The sequence below is a fragment of the Pseudopipra pipra genome, chromosome 18, assembly GCF_036250125.1.
Source record: "Pseudopipra pipra isolate bDixPip1 chromosome 18, bDixPip1.hap1, whole genome shotgun sequence".
NCBI lineage: Eukaryota > Metazoa > Chordata > Aves > Passeriformes > Pipridae > Pseudopipra > Pseudopipra pipra.
The window spans coordinates 8086101-8106678 of NC_087566.1; the positions used below are offsets into that span (position 1 = coordinate 8086101).

Consider the following 20578-nt stretch of genomic DNA (forward strand, 5'->3'; position numbering starts at 1 on the left):
CATGCTTTATGCATCGCTGGCTGAAATGCATGCAAATCTTTCGGTGCAGGAGATCTCCCCTGGTTATAACACAAAAAAACGCCCTCTCTGAGGGGGCTGTGGCAGTGCTATGGCAGTGCCCACCCTGGATAGAGATGCGCACACCCTCCCTGCTAATCTGTGTGGCCAGATCCTGCCTCCTGCCTTTCCCTGCCTTCCTCTCCTGTGGAATTTCTGCTGGAAGCCGCTCGCTCGTCCTTATTTCGCCGCAGCATCCCCCTCCCCGCGCGCTGTCCCGGGGGAGCGGGGCGGCCCGTGGGAGGTGCCCGTGGGAGGTGCCCGTGGGAGGTGCCCGCGGTCCCGCCCGGCGCCGCTCCCTCGGTGCCCGCGGGGCTGCGGGGCGGGGCGAGCCCCCGGCGGCGGCCGTCGCGCCGTCACGTGTCCCGGCAGCTCGGCTCCCTGCGCTCCGCCATGGCTGCGGCGGCGGCCGCGGGCTCGGTGCTGCTGTGCCTGCTCGGCCTGGCGCTGCCCGGCGGCAGCACGCTGCACACCAAGGGCTCCGTGCCGCTCGACACCGTCACCTTCTACAAGGTACGGCCCGCGGGCGCCGCCGCGCCCGGCGGAGCGCTCGGGGGGGCGGGCTCGGGCCGCGCAGGGCCGCGTGTCCCGCACCCCGCGGGCACTGCCGGGGGCTCGGGGCGCGGCGGGGCCGCGGAGCGGGGCCGGGGCCGCCAACACCGCGCGGGGAGCGCGCGGCGCCCGCGGAGCGGCCGCGCTGCTCCGCAGCCAATGGGAGCGCGGCGGCCGAGGCCGGCAGCCAATGGGAGCGCGGCGGCCGAGGCCGGCAGCCAATAGGAGCGCGGCAGCCGCGGCCGGCAGCCAATCGGCGCGGTCCAAGTGGAGCCGAGCCGCGCGGTTCGGGGGTCCGGCCCGCGGGGGAGGGAAGGTCCGGCCCGAGGCACCGGCGGACGGGGAAGGAAGGTCCGGCCTCCACCGCCGCGCCTGCCCCCGGGCTCCGGGCAGCGAGCGAAGAGCCGCCGTGGGCCGGCTGCGCTGCCCGTGCCAGTGAGCGAGTGAGCAGCGAGCCGGGGCCGTGAGCGCTCCCCGCCTGGGTGGCTTCGCTTTTGTTCGTCGAACAGAAAGCAACAGGGTTCCACGGGGTTTGGGGCTTTTTTTCCTCCGCTAAATCACTTTGCAATGAAGGCGTTTTCCCAGGGCCATGTGCGCTTCCCACAGGCGCAAGACGGAGCCTTCAGCCACCTGTGCACGCAGGTGTTGTGTCAGTGCCTGAGCAGAGCGCTGTGTAGGTGGGGAGCTGTGCTGCAACCCCAACCTGTTCGTTACAACAAAAAGATTTTGCAAGGTCTTCTCCTCAGTCTCCAGCGGGGCGAGAAATTCAATTTCCAAGCTCATTGGAAAAGACATCACCCGAGCAGAGCAAGATTGGAGTGAAGAGGAATCGATTAAAACATGAATTCTCCATTTCCTGAGCTAGTACAGCACTTCCTCTGCCTCCCTGTGCCTCCTCTCCTAGCTCAGAGTGCAGCTCTCATGCTGGGACGTTTGGTCTCTCTCCTCTTCATGTCCCACTGGAAGTCATTTAGCTGATTTCCTTCCAAGATGTCAGTCAGATTTACAAGCAGATCTTATAATTAAAGGCATTATCAGCTCCTCCAAACCTACCACATATCATCTTTATCATCTGGTGCAGAAATAGACACCCAAAGCTCAGTCTTTCCTTCACACAGCACTGAGTCATTTTTGAAAGGCCATAATTATATAAAATTTCCATTCTCCCCCTGCATCTCTTCATTGCACAGGAAAAAAAGAACAAGCAGAAACAACCTTTGGTGACTTGTGGATTGCTCAGATCTGAAATAATCAAGTTTTCTCCTTCCCCCCCTCCCCCCCCCTTTTTCTTCTTGTTTTAGGTTATTCCAAAGCATAAGTTTGTCCTGGTGAAATTTGACACACAATATCCCTATGGGGAGAAACAAGATGAGTTTAAAAAGCTGGCTGAGAGCTCAGGCTCCAGCGAGGATCTTCTGGTGGCTGAAGTGGGAATATCAGGTGAGGAGCCCTGGGCACATGGGAACAACGTGGGCTGCTGAGGAGGAGATGAATTCCAGTGAGATTTCTGCTGAGAACAGGCTCTGAGGCAATTCTGGGGGTGAGGGATGGATGTGAGACTGCCCTGGATGGTGGCTGAGCCCGCTGTGTGTGGGAGAGCTGCTTATCCACCTCAGCTGGGTAATGCAGGAGTCAGCCCACACTGCTGAACTGCTGCCACCCTCCTCAGCACTTCTGCCCCCTTTTTTTTTTGCCTTCTTTGCCAAGAGAAACCTTTTTGTCCCATTTGCAGGGAAGAGACCTTACAAGAATCACTCTTTAGCCACAATCCTGGTCAAACAAAGCATATTTAATGTGATTAATTCCATGTAGCAAATGCCAGGGCAGCACATCCAGGGGCTGTTGCACTGTGGCTGCTGTAACTCGATGTGGTTGTAACTGGATTTAAGAGAGAAAAGCAGTGAAGAATAAATAGATCACTGTCACCTTACATGCTCTGGCTTTGTAGGTAGAATAAGAATTTAAGGTTAATTGTCCAACTGAGAAATTTTACCCACGTTTTCTAAGTGAATGTGGAATCCTCTAAGTGGCATAATCAAAGTGTCTTTGTTTTCTGTCCTCAAGAATAAGTGCTATTTATGTAAGTAATTTATGTAAGATGAGTAAACATCTTGTAGCTTGGCATGCTGTCAGAACTAAATCATTTTTTGCACATGGACGGGAAGAAATCTATTGAACTGTAAACTCAGATAAAGTAAATGGATAGAGGAAAACAAGGGGAAAAAGGCTATTAGTGTCCCATAAGGAGGATGGGGTTTGTATGTAAAGATCCTGCCAATATCTTCTGCTCTCATGGTCACAGCAAAGCAGCATTAGAATCTTGTGTTTTTCTTTGGAAAACCAAGTGCTTTTTCAAGGTGTTTTTGTTTCAGTGTGTGGCATTTTCCTGGAACAGGCTCTCCAGGGCAGTGGTCGCAGCCCCAAGGCTGCCAGAGCTCAAGGAGTGTTTGGACAGCGCTCTCAGGGATAGAGTGGGATTATTGGGGTGTCTGTGCAGGGCCAGCAGTTGGACTGATCCTTGGGGGTCCTCCCAACTGAGGGTGTTCCGTGATTCTGTGATTTCCTGGTTGTTAGGACGTGCTGAAACTGGAGACAAGTATTTGTGTAGGAGGGAATCCTAAATTAATTTTTGATTAACTGTGTTTTTCTGTGTTCTGTTCTCTGTTGACAGACTACGGCGATAAACTGAACACCGAGCTGGGAGAGAAGTACAAGCTGGACAAGGAGAAGTTCCCTGTTTTTTACCTGTTCCAGGACGGTGACTTTGACAATCCCTTACCTTATGGTGGTGAGATCAAGGCCGGGGCTATTCAGCGCTGGCTGAAGAGCAGTGGCATCTACCTGGGGATGCCGGGCTGCCTGAAGGAGTACGACGTGCTGGCCAGCAAGTTTGTGAGCACCACGGAGAAATCCGAGCGCCAGGCCCTCCTGAAAAAGGGGCAGCAGAGCTTGGGAAAAGCTAAAGAGACCGAGAAGAAATCAGCTGAGCAATACTTGAAAATTATGAGCAAGATCCTGGAGCAGGGAGAGGAGTTTGCTGCGAACGAAGTCGTCCGAATCACAAAGCTGATCGAGAAGAACAAAATGAGTGATGGGAAGAAGGAGGAGCTCCAGAAAAGCCTCAATATCCTCGCTTCTTTCCTGAAGAAGAATAATGAAAAAGATGAGCTCTGATGCGTTGGAGAACTTTGTACAAGCTGTGAAATGTCAAGAGTCCTAACCAGTTCTCCTTATGCAAGCAAACTTCCCGCTGACTTCAAGAGAGCAGCAGATTTCCTTCTGGTATTCTCAGTTTTGAAAGATCAAGAGGAAGACATTCCTTGAAAACACAGTATTCTAAATGTTGGAAAAATCACCTAAAAGCAAAACAACAGTATTGTGTAATACTATTCAATAACAGTGTTAAAGCAGACAACAGCAAAAAAAGTATTAGATTGGCCAGAAGCACATTCTTGGTGGTTTTTACAGCTGTTCCCTGGCAAACAAATAACAAAATTCAGTCTTGCATTCCATCTTACATGTTGGAAAAGGTACAGATTGGGTGTCCTTTGTATCCCCACCTTTCCCTGTCCGTAGTGTCCTTGGGTTTTATGCTTGTTAATCTACTCCCCACACGCCTTTTGTTGCCTCAGTTGGGCTCCAAGTCTTGTTCTTACCTGTTGTTGACTAGGAGACCTGAAGTTTTCCTTTTTCTGCCTTCTCCTTCCATGGCTCCTGTCCCTGTTTGGTTTGGGTTTCAGCCAAATGCTGGCAATGAAAACAGTTCCTCCCCATAATCACAACTTTAGCCTCATCTTCTGGCCAGAGCAGCCACTTCATCAGACATTCTCCTGAAATTTATGGTACCCTGACAGTGAGTGATGTGAGCTCTGAGCAAGGGCAGAGTCTCCCTGAGGTGCTATTACACTCAGTCTCACCAGTTGGTGCAAAACTTCTTTTTCAGAGGTAAATTAGGGTGAGTTTTCTTATGACTGAAGAGCACACGCAATGCCTGGGTGCCTCCAAGCTTCATTTCCCAGGTTCAAAACGAGAAAGGTGAGACTAGTAACAACATCTGAAAGTCCTGAGATGTAGTTACATGAACAAAACATTTTCTCCAGCCTCCTGAAGCGATTGACACCGTCAGACTAAAGCTTCATCAGCGTTTAGTAGTTCTAAATATTTGAAAATGAGTTCTTGTAACAAGAAGCAGAAGTATTTGTGCCCTTAGAAGACTCATCTGTTTTATTTTAATGGAGATGCCTGGTCCAGGGATCAGGTGAGTCCTCAAAACTGTGCTGTTCACACTGTGGGATTCAGATGCCCCTGGAAGATGCCGAACCCCTGGTCAGGGTTACAGAGAGTTGAAAAGAGAAACAACCTGTGTGTTTTACCTTAAAACTATGCTTTAAGCAAAACTGATTGCTGTGGGAGCTTTGCTGCCTTTTGAATCCTGGGGTGGGTACAAGGAGCAGATGTTACTGCAAGATAAAATGTATTAATAATACAATAATAAAAAGGTTCCAATTCAGAGCTGCTTCTTAAAGCTTCTAGAGAAACTGCTGCCGATTTGATGGTTGGAGGGGAGGCCGTGACTGATCAGCCAGATGATGCCAACTGGAAGCAAGAGGGGTGCCCAGGAGATGAGGGAAGCGGTGTGAGGGTGTCCCTCGGGCCAGGTGCTCTCTGCCCCTCAGAATGGGCGGGGAAAGAATCCCGGCAAGGCGGGGAGTTCTTGGCAGGCCATGTGTGGAGACGTGTCCCACTTGGCTCCAGGTCCGGAGCCCCTGAGGCGCTGAGGGGAGCAGGCAGTGAAAGGAGCAGGTGCTGAGAGGAGCAGGCACTGAAAGGAGCAGGTGCTGAGGGGAGCAGCCCGTGAGGGGACCATCTCCCGAGGCTCTGAGGGAAGCAGCCCCTGAGGGGACCATCTCCCGAGGCTCTGAGGGGAGCAGCCCCTGAGGGGACCATCTCCCGAGGCTCTGAGGGGAGCAGCCCCCACAGGCCCCTCAGAGCCTTCCTCGAAGCTCTTTCCCGCCCCGTGGCGGTGTCGCCACGGCGAGGCGGTGCCGGGGCGCGGTGCCGAGCTCCACCACGGGCAGCTCCGCGGGGTCGCCTCGGGTCGGCTCCCGGGGCGGTGCCGGGGCCGAGCCCGCCCGCCGGGGCTCGGTGGGCTCTGCCCCCGGTGGGACGCGCGGGACGCCGGTCCCGGGGCCATAACCCCGCTGTTCCCCGGGGCTCCTCAGCCCCCCTGTACCACCGGGCTCTCCCGCAGCGGCCCCGCGGCGGGGGCCGGGCGCGGGGCGGCCCCGGGGCGGAGCGCGGGCGGTGCCCGCAGCCCCGGAGCGGTGCGGCGGCGGCGGCGGGACCCATGGCCCTGCCGGCGGAGGCGGCCCGGCTGGACGGGGGCTGGCAGGAGGTGAGAGAGCCCCGCCGGCACCGGGACCTTGCCGTGCGCGTCCCTTCTCCTCCATCCCCTCCCGCTCCATCCCCAGCCCGCCGGCACCGGCAGCGCTGCCCGCTCCTGTCCGGGATCCCCCGGGTCCCGGCCCGTGCTGCCCGCTCCTATCCGGGATCCCCCGGGCAGGGTCACCGGGCCGTGCTGCTCCTCCCCGGCACCTCGCGGTCCCCGTCCCGGTCCGTGCTGCCCGCTCCTATTCGGGATCCCTCGGTCCCCAGTCCCCGCTCCGTGGCCGCCACCTGAGCTCCGTCCTGTCCTTTCCTCAGGTCTACTCGGCGCTCCAGTGGATCCAGTTCACCATGGCCATGCTCAGGTACGACGGGCTGCACGGAGTTACTATCGCAGAGGCGATTTTCTCCAGAAAAAAAAAAAAAAAAAGAGAGAACTCGCGTACCCGGCGAGGCAGACGCGCTCCTGTTCCAACCTGTGCTTTGTTTTCTCAGCGTTGTAGGTTCCAGCTCGATTATTGCCTACGCCGTCTTCCAAAACGCAGTGAGGTCCCCCGAGGTAAGAGCTGTGCCTCCCTCTCCCTCCCTCAGCCGAGGTGTTGGTCCTGTGCAGGTGGATCACCTTGGAGCAGCTGCAGGTCTCAGGGTTATGTGGTTAAACCTTGTTTAACAGCAAGGGAGGCAAAGGGCTTGGCAAGATTTTGGCTCTTTGTCTGTGATAGGAGTTGAAGGGGCTGACCTTGAACTGTACCTGTGCAAGGAGAAGCAGGTTCCTCAGCCCCGTGCTTTCTGCTGCTCCGGTTGTTCTTGGGAGCAGGGATTTGTTAATGTGCCCTCCTCGGTGGGACAAAACTCCTGGAGTGCTGCGGAGCTGTGCACAAAGCTGCTGAAGTGCAAATTGGAGATGTGTCTGTGGAAATTCTTTTACAGGTCTTTGGATATCTCTGGGGAGATTTCCAGGCAGGTGCACTGCTAAGACTGATACAACTCAAAGATGCAGCTGATACAACTCTAAGTTCAGACAAAAAGGGGCTGAAAAGCAGTTTGTTGTGTTGGACTCTACAGTGGGGCTTTGGAAGGGTCACCTGCCATGAACATTCCTAGTGCTGAAGCTGTGAGACTCAGGTGCACACATCCCTTGGGGTGGGACAGCCTGCACGTGTGCTGCAGGTGGGACAGGAATGCAGTGCCTGGCACATCCTAAGGGCATCCCATGCACAGGTTATGCAGGAACCCCCTGGGGCTGAGATATATCTGACATTCCAAGCAGGTGTCTGGCACATGCACAGTATCCACAGGCATCTGTCTCGTCCTGCCAGGCTTGGGTATCCACACACAGTCCCTCTGTGTGTCCCAGACTTCCCAGAGGTAGTGAGCAGAGCTAATCCCTGTGAAGCTGGGGTTTGGATTTGCAGGCAACAGGTTACTGTAAGAGCAGAAGGACAGTGGAGCTGCCAGCAGCTGTATCTGTCCTTCTCTCATCCTCACTATTCTTTGTACATCGTGGATTTGATCTGCAGCCCAGAGAACAGGATTTCCAGGGAATGCAGGGAGTTATTCCTGCAGAAGGTATCCAGGCAAGCCGACAGCTGACACATTGCTGGATGAAGCAGAGTGGGGAGGAGAACACGAGTCCAAGTTTGTAGGGCAAATCTGCCCCCATTATAACACACAGGAGTCTTTCCTCCTGGAAATGCTCTGCCCAGCACATCCAGAAGGAGCTTTGGAGATCTCCATGCATTTGCAGGGAGAAATGGAGGCTGGGACTTGGCCTTAGTACTGGGATGGAAAACCTGCCTGAGCTTGTGCTGCTGAAGGTGCACATCAGAGGCTCCTTCTATCACATCTGCACCAGGAGAGCTCCACATGTGGTTCTCTCCTGGGGTCCTCCACTCTGGAATGATGCAGAGCTGGGTTTGGCAGGTGTCCTGGTGTGACTCAGCAGCCTCTTCCCGTTACTTCCATGGCCAGAAGCCTGGTCACTCCGGAGCCCTTCTGCTCTCTCTCAATCATATGATGTGGCTGTGGCTTGGGAGCTGCTCGTGAGCCACACATGGCTCCAGGTCACAGATGGGCCCTTCCTGCTCGAGGGAGTCCAGATGTTTCTGCTCAGATTATTGCTTCAAATCCGGGTGGGAGGGGTGGGTGCCAGCTGGAGGGACTGCTCTGCACAGCCTTCCAGGCTCCTCTGCTGGTGCCAGGGGAGATCTGCTGCTGGGGTTTCAAAAGCGACACAATCTTCAGTAACTTCCCCATTGCCTTGTCCTCATGTTTCTGGTCTGCAGTGGAAGTTTGTAAACAAAGGGGCTGGAAGAGATCCATATCAAAGCTTGCCACAAACATATTCCCTGAGTCATGAGGACCCACAGCAAAATGTTTAAAAATAAACAGCTCTTGAGCCTGGGAGGAGAACGATGTTAGAAACACTTCCCCTCCTGTCCCCAGAAATCAAATATTGCATTCTTGAAGCTTTTCTGTCTTTATGGGGTCAATAAAACTCTTCAGCCTGAGCTAAATCATTCAGAAGAAAGCTCAGATAACGGGTTGAAGGAAGAAATGTCAGCTCACCATGTGCCTGGGTGATGGCCACAGAGCCACATCACCGTGCGTGCTCCAGCCTGGCATCTGGAGCTGCCAGGATGGAAATCATTACGTCTTTCCAGTCCCTTCCTCTATTTTATAAATACCATTTGGTATTTGCTTTCCCCTTTTGCAAGTCAGAACCAAACTGGCTTCGTTTATCACTGTCACCTACTTCTTTATTCAGGTCTGGGCCAAAACTCCTCAACCAGCCAGTGGTTCCTCGCTCCAAGGGCACTTGTTGCTGGGGAAAGGGGTCACCTGTTCGATTGCAAAAGTTGCTTCTTTGCTTATTTTAGAGCTGTTTGGTTTAACCTGCCCTGCTCACAAACTGGGTGGTGTCCCCAGCCTGTCCTGCCAGGGCTTCAGTTGTGCACCAGCAATGAAAAGACTGGTTAAAAAAGGCATATAAATGAAATTATATAAATATTAACTCCAGATATTTGTGCCATTATGCCTCAAAGGTAAATCTGGCTCAATCAGATCTACCTTACATCTTATCAGTCTTACTAATCTCCTTCTCATTGCTCATGGGAACAAGTACAACCCAGCACGATGGGTGGCAAATGTTTACTTCCAGGACAATATTGAGGCAAATCCCATCAGAAGCTCAATTCCATGAAAAAAAAAATATAAAAACCACAGCCCCTTGAAATGTTTCCATGCTGTCTTTAACATTATAATTTTCTGTAGGGAAAGAAAACCACCATCGTTTTCTCTCCAGGACGCTGAAAATGAGGTACCAAAGGCTACAATTAAAAATGTAGATAATCAGGCTGCTTTTCCAGAGTGTCTGCTCTCCCACTAACGACAAAAATGTTGGCCAGAATTTTGCACAAATGTTTTCCTGCAGTGTTTACAGTCCTGGCCAGTGCTTGCAAACTGGAAATGGGCTGGAAACTGCTGTTAAAGGAGACGTGACTCTGTTCCAGCAGACTAATGGCTCTCAGTGGAAGTTAATCTGGCGTGTGACATAGACCCAGCCTTAGTCACCAGCTGAAATGACATGGAACACAGGGGGAAAATGCCTGTTCAAAGTTATTTCGTATCTGAAGAAGGGTTTGTGTTTGCCAAAAGTTTAATTTCTCTCTGAGTTGATTTAAAACATAATATCTCTTCTCCCTGCCAGCCTCTCCCATTCTGCAGAATTGTGAAATTATGGATATTTGAGTTATTTCCTGTAAGTTTTGATGCTGCTCTTGGATCCCAGTGGCAGAAAGGGTGGTTAGAGCAGGGGATCTGCATTGGAACAGCTCCTGAGAGCACGAATTTGTGTGGATTTTGTCTGCAAGGAGAGTTCACCAGCAGAGCAGGGGGATAACACTGTTCAGATAACACCTGATAACCTGATGTATTGATGTCCATGCTTGATTGATTAGTCTGAGCACAATTAATCTTTCTACTAGGACTTGGTACAGTCATTTTAAAGGACTGAAAACAAGGGTGATATTTAGGAGTAACAGTTGAATTATTTCCATCTGAGAACTTTTCTTTAAACTCCCTTGGCTGTGAAAGTAGAGAGACTTTTTTACTTGAAGCTTTCAAGGTTTGCTGCAGTTAAATTGCCTCTCAGAAATCTTGTCACAGTGCTTCCCTGAGGGTAAAATCATCCCTCTACAAAGTGCTGCTCATACCCCACTTATCCTTAATTAAGGCTTTTAGAATAAGTTTGCAGTGGGACACTGGCCTTCTACTGACACTCATTCCTGCAGAAAAGGCTTTGGAAGGCTGTGTTTACTGTCTGTTTGTCTGATACAGGGTAAAGCTGCAGCTGTGGGTGGGTGTGGGAGTGTTGTGGTGCCTCTCACACCTGGTGAGCCTTTTCCCTTCCCCCAGGTGCGTCCACTTTTCTACCTGAGCCTCTCTGACCTGTTTTTGGGAATGTGCTGGCTGGCTGGGGCTCTGCTCTACAGTTCACCCACCTCCCAGCAGGACCTCATCTGCTACAACCTGCAAGCAACGGGACAGGTAAGTGTCCCTAATCCTACCCCTGTGGCATCACATTCCTGCTGGAACAGTAATTTGCCACAATTAACCCTTCTGGTGATCACTGTGGCTGTGGGGGCTGTTATGGTTACAGGTTTTGGCAGAGGCTCCCTGTGTGAACTTGACTTATTGATGTCTTGCCTTTGTGTGGAAAAGGGAGATAATGACATTTGGGTTCAGGATCCTCTGGTGTGGGAGAGGCCATGAGGAAGGCAAAGACATCATGGGATTTTGTGGTTGCTTGTGTAAAGTGAGTGGATGGGGCTTGATCTCTTTCCTGCTGGATCCCTGCCCAGAGGATCTCTGTGCCTCTCAAAGAGCAGATTTTCTTTTCCTCTTTGTGCTTCCTCCAGCCTGGGCAGGAGCAGACACATTCTGGGATGCACTTGAGCTCACATTTACAGCATTACTCATATAAACATCCCTGCTCTTGGTTGCTCTTCCCAAGGGTGCTCAGGGGCTGCTCCGTCAGCACAGGCTCAGCCCCAGTGATTCAGCTGCTTTCCAGCTGATTCCCTGTGCTGGAGACTAATTGGAGCAGAGGCAGTGGACTCCATTTTCCTGACAGTTTGCTTTTGTCTCACCGGGTTCCCTTTTCAGAATTAGGCTTTGAAAATCACTGCTCCAAAAAAACCTCTGCAGGATCCAGAACTCTGCCAAGCCTGGGCCAGGATGGTGGTTCACAAGTGATGATCCGTGGGATTAAGTTTCCTTTTAAAGGATGTGGCTGGGAAGAGCAAGGGGCTTTGGGGAGCCTTGATGTGTGTTGTGTGGGCTCAGGAATCTCCCTGGGAGTATGGTGGGAACTAAATATCCTCACTGAGCAGCAGCATCAGAAGTCAGAGAGGATCTCCGGGTGCCTCGGAGAGGGCAGGGAAGTAGCTACAGGTGTGGAATGGAGTTGTTCCTGCTGTTGTGTGTCTGGGGATGGGTTCCTGCAGCCAGGGGGTGTTTCAGCAGCTGTTTTTGTGGGTACAAGTGTGTTCCTGAGGCTGTTGAGAGCAGCTGTTCCACTCCAGGCTCATCTCTGCTCTCTCCAGCTCCGCTGTGGAGGCTCTGCAATGTGTTCCTGTCGAGAGATGAAACAGTGGGATGTGGGTAACTTGGCCTTTTGGGAATAATGCAGAACAGCATCAAAGGTTTTCAAGATGATGGTACAGGGGAAAATGAGGAGAGCTTGGGAAAGGCTTTCCGGAGCTGAAAGGTGGAAGGAGCAGGTGGGACTGAAGGTGTTCCTGAGCTGTTTCCCTTGCCTGGGGACAGTCCTTGATGAAGTGTGATCTTTTTTATGGCCTGGAGACAACAGGTTGCACTGCTGGAGGAAAAATAGGTTGGATGTAGACAATATGGCATCATTTCTCAGCTGCCATGCACTTCTGGCTGTTTCTGCCCTCCCTTTTCCAGCCTGTGGCTGTGCTTCTCAGGGACACCAGCACAGGAGGGGGGCAAAGTGGGAGCTTTGTTTTCATGCTGGGTGAGCAAAACTGGCCTTTGGTTAGTCCTTACAGGAGAGGGGACAGTCAGGGTGCTGTGGTGGGGTGTGCAGGGCCACATCCTGACCCCAGCCAGTGTCACCAGGCCCCTCTTCCACGTGCCACTCCAGTCCCCCCTGGCACAAGGACTGCCCCGGTGGCAGAGCCGGGTTGTGCCTGGCAAGAGCTGTCACTGCTGTTTGCTCTGGGAGAAATGAAAACAAATGGAGCACTTGCCATGGCAACCTGTCCACAGTGGGCACGTGACTGAGCAGGACACCCCACCCCACACCCCCCTCTGCCCTTGGGGGTGTTGGGAACACCTTGTGCGTAAGAAGGAGCCAGGGAGAGGTTCAACCAGCAGCTTCTGTGGAGCAGAACCCGGTGGAATGAGCAAATAAATGTCTCACAGGGTGTCTCATAAACACACGTGGCTTCTCTGCACACCAGCACCTAGAAAAAGTCAGATGTCAGAGGGTGAGGATGGGCAGGGGGGGCTCAGCAGGGTGTTTGCAGCTGGCAGCCCTTGGAGAGACTCACACCAGGGTCCCTGGGATGTCCCAAGGCATTGCCTCAGGAGCAGGACAATCTTTTGCCTTATTCAGGCTGTTTGCCCTCAGTTTATCACCATGGGCTGGTGTTGCAGTGGATGGAGCTCCCCAACATGCCTAAAGGAGGAGATTGCTTTGTTTCTTGGGTTTTCCCTGTTTCAGCCCCAGAGCTTTGATTGACATTAGTGTAAATACTGCTCCCTTTGCTGTCTCTTGACGTTGTTCTCTCCTCCTCCCTGCCTTGCCTCTGTGTTACAATAATAAAGTGCAGAATAAAGATTGTGGTTATAATTGCACAATTCCCCCACATTCTTCCAGTTCAGTTCCAGTGGCCTAATAATGTCCTGGCAGGCTCTGCCCACGCTGGGGAGCACAATGGGAACCACACAAGAGGGATAATGAGGGCCTCTGGTGTCTCTGCTTTATCTCCTCATGGGAAGTGCTGCAGGACTGTCCCCAGCCCCAAAGCTGGGGCTCGGGAAAGCAGAATTCCCTTCACTTTCTGCTGTCATCTTCCCAAGGGGCTTTTGGCTCCCTCCACCAAACCAGAAGGCAGTGCTGACATTTCTTGAGCCTGAAGTGCAAGACAGCAATATTTGTGGACTGTTTTGATGACCTTCCCTGGAAGTAATTGAAAAAGGGCAGCAAACACTCATTAAAGCTTGTTTAATGAGCTGGAAAGTCACTGCAATGTTCCTGCTGCAATGTCACAGCCCCTTGGACTCGGCCCCTTGAGCCAGCCAAGAGCATTTGCCACCTCAGTGAAGGAGGCTGAGTTTGTTCAGTGACTCCTTTCCCAGACGTGGATGATCCCAGGGTGGCAAACCTGTGCTCCTTATCTTTTTGGCAAAGAAAAGAAATTCCCTTGTCCAGCCCTTCCTCTTTGCCTTTGCCACTGAAGTGTGTGTTTCCTGTAACAAACAGCACATGCGTGGACATGGGCTGATCAGGCAGCTTGGAGCAAACGTGGATTTGAAAATAAATGGGATAAAGATTTGGGAGGTTTTGCAGGAAATTTTAGATATTTGGTCTCATCTCAGGCTGTGAAACTCTCAGTGTGCTCTGTTTTTTCTCTCCTCTTTTTTCCCAGGGAGAGAAAAGGGATTTTTGAGATGTTAACCCAGGCAGATATTCTCTGCCCTCACTTTCCTCTTTAAATATCCCATTGTTTTGCATTTCCGTGAATTCCCAGCGTGGGGAGCTCATTATGCAAAAGTCTAAATGTCACATCTGTGTTGTTTCCTAATGGATGTAGCACAGAGAGGATCCAAGTGCCTTTGGACCTGTTGTTGCCAAAATTTGGGCTAAAAAATGAGCCAAATCACAAAGATTTGATTTTCTAAGACAGCCCTGCTGTCATTAGTTCTCCTGTCCCCTGTCTGAGCCCCAGGTGAAGCTGCCTTTGTGAGGTTTAAAGTGGGAGCCTCTCCTCAACCTGGCTCTTCCCACCTGGATGTGAGCACAAGGAGTTGTGAAGGATCCTCACCTTTGGCAGATGCTTCTTCCTGCCTCTGTTCCACAGGCTTTGGATCATCAGGGAGGAACTAAATGGGCTACAGAAACTGTTATTATAGGACTGAAATGTTTGCATTTCCCAGATATTCTACGTGGCCTCTTTCCTCTACACTGTCAACTACACGTGGCACCTGTACAGGGACCTAAAGGTGAAGTACAACCAGAACCTCTTCAGGGTGCTCCCCCAGGTGAGTAGGACGGATGTGGAACAACAGTTGGGTGCCCAGGTCTGACTGTGGGGCATGGTGGGATGTGGGGGCTGCACACAGAACAGTTTACTCACCAAAAGGACCTTGAAGGCCCTTCTGCCCCGTGGCTGTATGAATTGATGAGGTCAGCAGAGTTACTGCTGGGTCTGTGAAAGCCTCTCAGCACTGGGGGCTGGGGAAGCAGTTGGCAGACCAGGGGTTTGCAGCAGCTGAACGACTGGTTTGGTGCTGTCACCAAACTGGTGACTGCCCTCTGCCAGGGCACAGCAGAGGGACAAGAGAGCAGGGGGTACCTGGACAGCCTGGAACTGAGAACTGACAATTTCTGTCCTCCTCAAGTGTCACACTCAGTAAGGGTTTGAGATAGAAGGTGTGAAGGGAACTAGTGCTAACAGGACCTGCTGGCTCAGGGAGCAGGGGCCAGTCCTCACTTCATCATCCCTAGCCTTTCCAAAAGCCCTTTGGGGCACCAGTGTAATCGCTGGGAACTGAGGAACAAGGACACAGCACTCAGGAAAACACTCCCTGCACTGCAGGCTGAGCAAACACTTCACACACCTCATGACCAAAATCCTCCCTTGCAGTTGTTTCCCACCTCACTCCTGGCTAAACAGGGAGGCACCGTGACTGCTGTGTGGCTTCCTGTGTATTCCTGCAAGGTGGAATATTCCTGATGCATCTCATCCCATCAAACTGCCCCAGACAGCCTTTTCTTCCCCAGACATTTGCTTTGTATCCCAGATATTCCATCTGTCAGTTCAGGAGCACCAGGCTGGGCAGATCACTCTAAATTTAAAGGGTTTTTATCCATAGGGTTTGGATCCACTTACAGGACTGGATTCCTTCTTGCTGGGCTCCCACACGTGCCATAATTCCCCACCCTTCAGTGTCCCACAGTGCACTGATGCTGCTGGGTGGGTCCCACTGCCAAAGCACATTTCCTGGTGAGCAGATACCAGGACACTCCAAACTGCCTGAATTTCTTCACCAGACCATGAAGTTTCTGAGGAACAGGGCCAAGGGAAGTGAATAAACAGTACAAAAAATAAGCAAGTCCCACCAGAGGGCTCATCAAGTCTCTGCTCCTTGTCCAGGTCCAAGTTCCCTTCTCTGATCCTCCTCCTGAAGCAGAACAGGACAGTCAGCGAGGGTTGATTCCATTCCAAATCAGCACAGGCTGAACTTGGCCATGTTGACTCAGTGCAAATTAGAACCAAACATTTGTCCTGGGGATTAATCAGCGTTTGAAGGACCCTCAGCTGCTGAAATGCTCCCTGGGAGCTGGTTCCTGTGGACCAGGGAGCTGTACAGGAATGATGATTTAACTAAACTTGTTGGATTTTGCAGGCTGTAGATTATGCAAGTTGTGTCGGCCGAATAGCAACGATCTTGTCGAGGTAAGATTTAGTTCTCCCTGGCAGGATGAAGTAGATTTGTAAAATTTAATTCTCCCTGGCAGGATGATGTGGTTTTGGTAAGGTTTAGTTCTCCCTGGCAGGATGATGTGGTTTTGGTAAGGTTTAGTTCTCCCTGGCAGGATGATGTGGTTTGGCAAACTGCAGCGTGCTGATCTCTGCTTCCTACTTGTTTTGAAGCAAGATTTACTAAAGCCCAGTAAAGCTCATCATGAACAGCAGTGTGACCTCACAAACACAGAGTAAGAGGGTTTTTTTAACCAAGTTAATCATAACTTTATTAACTAGATGTGGTTTTCCAGAAGGTGCTCCCTTCACCAATGATTAGCCCTCACGAATGAAAGCACCGACGTTGGTAAAGCTGATAAAATACTTTTCCAGAGCAATGTCAACAAAAACAATTTTAATTCCTCTGTAGTGACAGGAGAAAAACCAAGTGGTGTTTGCTGGGGGTGGGATGGAGCAGTGCAATAACCAGTGACTGTTCTGTTGTCCTGTCTCCTCTCAGCCTCATCCCTTTCCTCCTCATGGTGCCGGTGTTTTGCCTGGGCAACAGCAGTAATTGCTACCAGAACTTCAGCCAGAAGCACGGGTGAGCCTCAGCCCCTCTGACACAGCCCCAGGGCTGCTGGGGCAGGGCAGGAGCTCAGGGTATCCCCTTTGTCCCACAGCTGTCTCCTGATGCACACGGAGATCGCCGTGACCACCAACGAGCCGCAGACCCTGAGCGGCTCCGTCTGCCGCGCGATGCATTTCTACGGCATCGGGGTCTTCCTCATCTCCTTCCTCATCAGCTTCGTGGCCATTCTGGTAAGAAACATGGGCCTTTGCATCTCTGCATCTTTGCTTGGATGGCACCAGAGGCCAGGCTGTCATATGGAATGGTTTGGGTTGGAAGGGACCTTAAATCTCATCCAGTCCCACCCCCTGCCATGGGCAGGGACACCTTCCACCAGACCAGGTTGCTCCAAGCCCTGTCCAGCCTGGCCTTGGACACTTCCATCACTTCTACCACCTCTCTGGGCAACCTGTCCCAGGGTCTCAGCACCCTTTCTCCCCAGCATCCCATCTAAGCCTCCTCTCTTTCAATTTGAAGCCATTTCCCCTTGTCCTTCCACTACAAGCTCTTGTAAATATGGCAGAGGAATAACTGTGTGGTGCTGCTTCCCTTCTGGAAGGGGTGGTAGGGGAGGGAAAATAGCACTGTGCCACAACATAAATCCATGTAGAGTCCTGTGTTCTGTCAGCCCATCCCCAAAAGGATTTAGCAGGTAGAGAAGGCTCTGCTTGGCAGCAGAGTTCACCTACTGCATAGTCAGCAGGAGGTGATTAATGTTTGGACTCAATGATCTTGAAGGTCTTTCCTTTTTGATTTTATGATTCTAAGAGTATAAATCAATTCAGAGTCTTCAGTTTAGAAAAGGTCACATGCAAAGCAACATCTCTCCCAGGATTTCCCCCCCTGCTGTGGGAAAAGGCTGGATGGACTGAGGTGGGAACTGTCCTGGGTGAACCCAGCAGCTCCCAGCCCAAACATTATCATCTGCCTGTTCCCTTTCAGGTGATCCTCAGCCAGGCCCGAGGTCTGTACAAGAGGTTTGTGAACTCCACAGGGTTCCTGGGGGACCAGCAGTGGGCCATGATTAAGATGGTGGAACAACGAGTGGTCTTTTACCCCATCGTGTTCTTCTGCTGCTGGGCCCCAGGTGAGCAGAGAGCTGAGTTCCTCCCACAGTGCTCCCCTGTGGAACTCCAGAGAGGTGGGGTTAAAGCAACACCCTCTTGTCCTTCCCTTTTCACAGCTGTCCTCCTTGGAATGCTGAAGTTGACTGTTTCAACAACCAGCAAGATCTACATGGCCCTGCTGATCCTGCAGGTAAATCTCTGCCCCTGCTGCCTCCTGGGCTTTTCCTTCTCACCCTGAGCCTCCTAATCCTGAGTCTGGTCCCAGCTGGATGTAGCTGGACAAGGATCACTCCATGTGAGCCTGAGTCTGGTTTGTGCTTTTGGTTGGCAAAGATCTCTGGTGGGTGATTTATCTGAAAAGGTCTCAGTGACCAAAATCCAGCACCATGAGGACACGGTTTAGTGGGGAACATGGTGGTGGTGCTGGGGTGATGTTTGGACTTGGTGATCTTAAAGGCCTTTTCCAACCTCAGCAATTCTTTGATCATGGAAATTGTAGCAAATAAGAGTAGAAAGGATCCCCAGAAATCAGTTTGTTTTTTTTTCTCCTCTGTGTTTTCCCTGTGTCCCTAAGTCTCCAAAAGTGATTCCTTCATAACACTTGTCCAGCTGCTTCTTGTGGCTGAGACAGAATTTAGAAATTGTGTTATATTATATAATTATTTAAAATATCTTATATATAATATATTAAAATATATTTCTAGAAAATACATTTCCATGGGTTTATATATAATTAGATATTTATTAACTATTTGTTTAAAAAAATCATGAGATTGCTCTATCACACATGGGGTGCAGGTGAATAATGCTGAATCCAGAATTCCATGCTGGAAGTGGGAGGTTTTCCAGGCTGGCAGGGAGCTCAGAGCACTGTGCAGTGCTGGATTCCAGGAGCCCTGATCCCCCCTGTGCTCTGTCCCAGGCTCTCACAGCAGCTTCCCAGGGGCTCCTGAACTGCCTGGTGTATGGATGGACCCAGCACGTGTTCCTGTCCCTCAAACGCGGCGCCCGCCGGGACGTGGACACCCAGACCCCCCTCCTGCGCTCCCAGAAGAAGTTCTACTCCAGCACAGCCCCCACCAGCCCCCCAGACACTGAGGGCTCCACGTCCACGCTGCTCTGAAGTGTCCTGCCAACACCTCCTCGTGTTTTAGGAATGTCATCCAGACCTGGGATGGGGCTGTTGGCTCCAAACTGTCCCAGCCGTGGGGAGGGAGGAGCCTGAGCAGGTCTGTCAGAGACACTCAGTGGAGATAGTTATTTATTTTACAGGTCATATGGACTCTAAATGGATTCTTTCAACATGGTAAATCTCTAGTCCAGACTTTCTGCTTCTGGAACTATCCCTAGAAATGCAGCAGGTGGTGTGTAACAGCTCAGAGGTCTCATCCAGCTCCAGCAGAGGATGTTTTACTTCTCCAAGTATTTGTTTTATTTCTTGAAGTATTTGCCATTGCAAAATAACAGTAAAGCAAAGTGAATATTTTTCATATCTCTGACTTTGAATTCACTATAACCATGAGAACATGCACCATACTAAGAGCCAACTGCAGGGAATGAAGAACTGCAAAGCAGGATAAAAACATCAGTGCTCACTTCCATGCCTGTTCTTCGTGCCAACCCCTGCTCAACCACAATACTCACAAAAATCAGCTTCTTCAACCCTGTGGAGCATCATGAACCAGGTGAGCAGGATTAAATCTGAATCTCTCTCTACATTTCCAGATGCTCAAGTGAATTATTTACTGAGGTCCATCCATGATACAGAAAATAAAAAAAGATCTTTAGCTGGGTTGAAAACAACTCCCTTAATTTACACTCTTTATTTTCTAACAGCTTCACTTTTTGAGTCTAACCCAAATTTTTCACATAGCAGGTTATCCAAGAAGAGGAAATACTCCAGTTTTGTGTAATTAACTTACACAACTGTGTAAACTGTGTGTCAGTCACACAATGCCCCTGGTGTGTTCGTCAATGACTGATTTTCTCTTACACAGTGAGGTTGAGCAAAACAATTCAATTTTGCTGTTCCACAGGATAAAAACCAGGTCCAGCTACAACCCTGTGTTTGCATCCAGATAGTTTTAATGAGTCCTCTGCAGCTGGAGGCCGAGTCTAGTGCCTGAGTCCAGCTTTCCACTGCTGCTATGGGAAGTCCCACACAGGGGGAGTTTTAACTCTCAGCAGCTTTTGGGGTGTCTTCTTCTACCTGGGCCTTTAAATCCTCCTCAGGAGCCCATTTTCTAGTCCCAAAGTTCAGACATAATGTCCCCTTGGGAGTCACAAGTAAATACAGGGAGGTTTTATATTCCGAAATCTTTCTGCCTGAGGTGAATTGTGCAATTTACTCCCTGAGCGCTGATGATACAGGACACTTCATCCGGGCTGTTTCTAAACTGGGGGACAAGTTTCCTTGGAATGTCTGTCTCATAGGCTCAGGATTTCCATGGGGAGGATGGGACCCCCTCCCTGGCACAGCCCCCTCCCCTCAGGGGCACGAGGAAGCAGCACATTAAACACCATTAAACACCCCCATCTCCTCCCTGAGAGGCTCCCTGGGCTGACCCCGCCTGGGGACAGCGTGACAAGCCAGTGCAATTTGTTTAAAAGGGGATTAAGGCTTCAGAAGTGGGAAGTGATGGAAGATTATCTGGGAAACAATGCCAGGATTGCTCATGGAGCTTCAGCTGTGGCAGTGAGAGCCCTCAGGGGGTGCTGACAGACCCTCACAAGCTCAACACATCAATCGGTTTGAGGGGAGTCTTCTTCCTGGACAGGGAAGAGCATTCCTTGGGCCACACATCCTCCTGGAAGTAGGGCAGAGTAGTTTTGTGCCACTTCTGGAGAGCACTCCCAGCTGGTTGGGCTGCCTTAAGTGTTCCCAGGAAATTGTTCTCTCACTCCCTTTCCCAGTCCGGATGCTCCAACCCATCCAACCCACTATTAAGGCCTCAAAGGCACCAAGCAGATGAATGTTACCTCTCACTGAGAAGAGGCCCTGGACACTCACAGCTGCCCCACCATCCCTTCTCAGAGCCCTTCTCCTTCTCTGCTCATGGAACAAAGGACACTGGGACAAGGGTCTCTCTGGCTCCTGTCAACAAATCAAACCATACTTGAGGATAACGAAGCTATTTCCAGAGGCAGGAAGGGCACAAGTGCCACACTGA

The 20578-nt window shown here is 51.3% G+C and overlaps 2 protein-coding genes across 3 annotated transcripts; both read left to right on the forward strand.

Annotated features, from left to right (window-relative positions):
• Positions 1 to 386: 386 nt before the first annotated feature.
• ERP29 (endoplasmic reticulum protein 29) lies at positions 387 to 5119 on the forward strand. Its single transcript, XM_064674992.1, has 3 exons — positions 387 to 570; positions 1911 to 2049; positions 3281 to 5119. The coding sequence occupies exons 1-3, from the start codon at positions 451 to 453 to the stop codon at positions 3781 to 3783; spliced, it is 762 nt and encodes a 253-aa protein (XP_064531062.1). The 5' UTR covers positions 387 to 450; the 3' UTR covers positions 3784 to 5119.
• A 789-nt stretch (positions 5120 to 5908) lies between these two features.
• TMEM116 (transmembrane protein 116) lies at positions 5909 to 18900 on the forward strand. 2 transcript variants are annotated; one of them, XM_064674990.1, is made up of 11 exons: positions 5909 to 6004; positions 6313 to 6359; positions 6490 to 6553; positions 10411 to 10542; positions 14182 to 14286; positions 15655 to 15704; positions 16231 to 16314; positions 16394 to 16532; positions 17284 to 17428; positions 17525 to 17598; positions 18331 to 18900. In XM_064674990.1, exons 1-11 carry the CDS (start codon positions 5957 to 5959, stop codon positions 18529 to 18531), a joined length of 1089 nt encoding a protein of 362 aa, XP_064531060.1. In that variant the 5' UTR covers positions 5909 to 5956; the 3' UTR covers positions 18532 to 18900. The 2 variants fall into 2 exon arrangements, with proteins under 2 accessions (XP_064531060.1, XP_064531061.1); XM_064674991.1 differs by lacking the exons at positions 5909 to 6004; positions 6313 to 6359; positions 6490 to 6553 and adding an exon at positions 8177 to 9313.
• The last annotated feature ends 1678 nt before the right edge of the window (positions 18901 to 20578 follow it).

What these genes read in the sequence shown, in the direction of transcription:
- ERP29 (XM_064674992.1), top strand. Translation starts at nt 451, where the DNA reads ATGGCTGCGGCGGCGGCCGCGGGCTCGGTGCTGCTGTGCCTGCTCGGC. An exon ending in ACACCGTCACCTTCTACAAG is followed by an intron (nt 571 to 1,910) that starts GTACGGCCCGCG and finishes TTCTTGTTTTAG; the next exon opens with GTTATTCCAAAGCATAAGTT. An exon ending in GGCTGAAGTGGGAATATCAG is followed by an intron (nt 2,050 to 3,280) that starts GTGAGGAGCCCT and finishes CTCTGTTGACAG; the next exon opens with ACTACGGCGATAAACTGAAC.
- TMEM116 (XM_064674990.1), top strand. Translation starts at nt 5,957, where the DNA reads ATGGCCCTGCCGGCGGAGGCGGCCCGGCTGGACGGGGGCTGGCAGGAG. An exon ending in TTCACCATGGCCATGCTCAG is followed by an intron (nt 6,360 to 6,489) that starts GTACGACGGGCT and finishes TTGTTTTCTCAG; the next exon opens with CGTTGTAGGTTCCAGCTCGA. An exon ending in CTTCTGCTGCTGGGCCCCAG is followed by an intron (nt 17,429 to 17,524) that starts GTGAGCAGAGAG and finishes CCCTTTTCACAG; the next exon opens with CTGTCCTCCTTGGAATGCTG.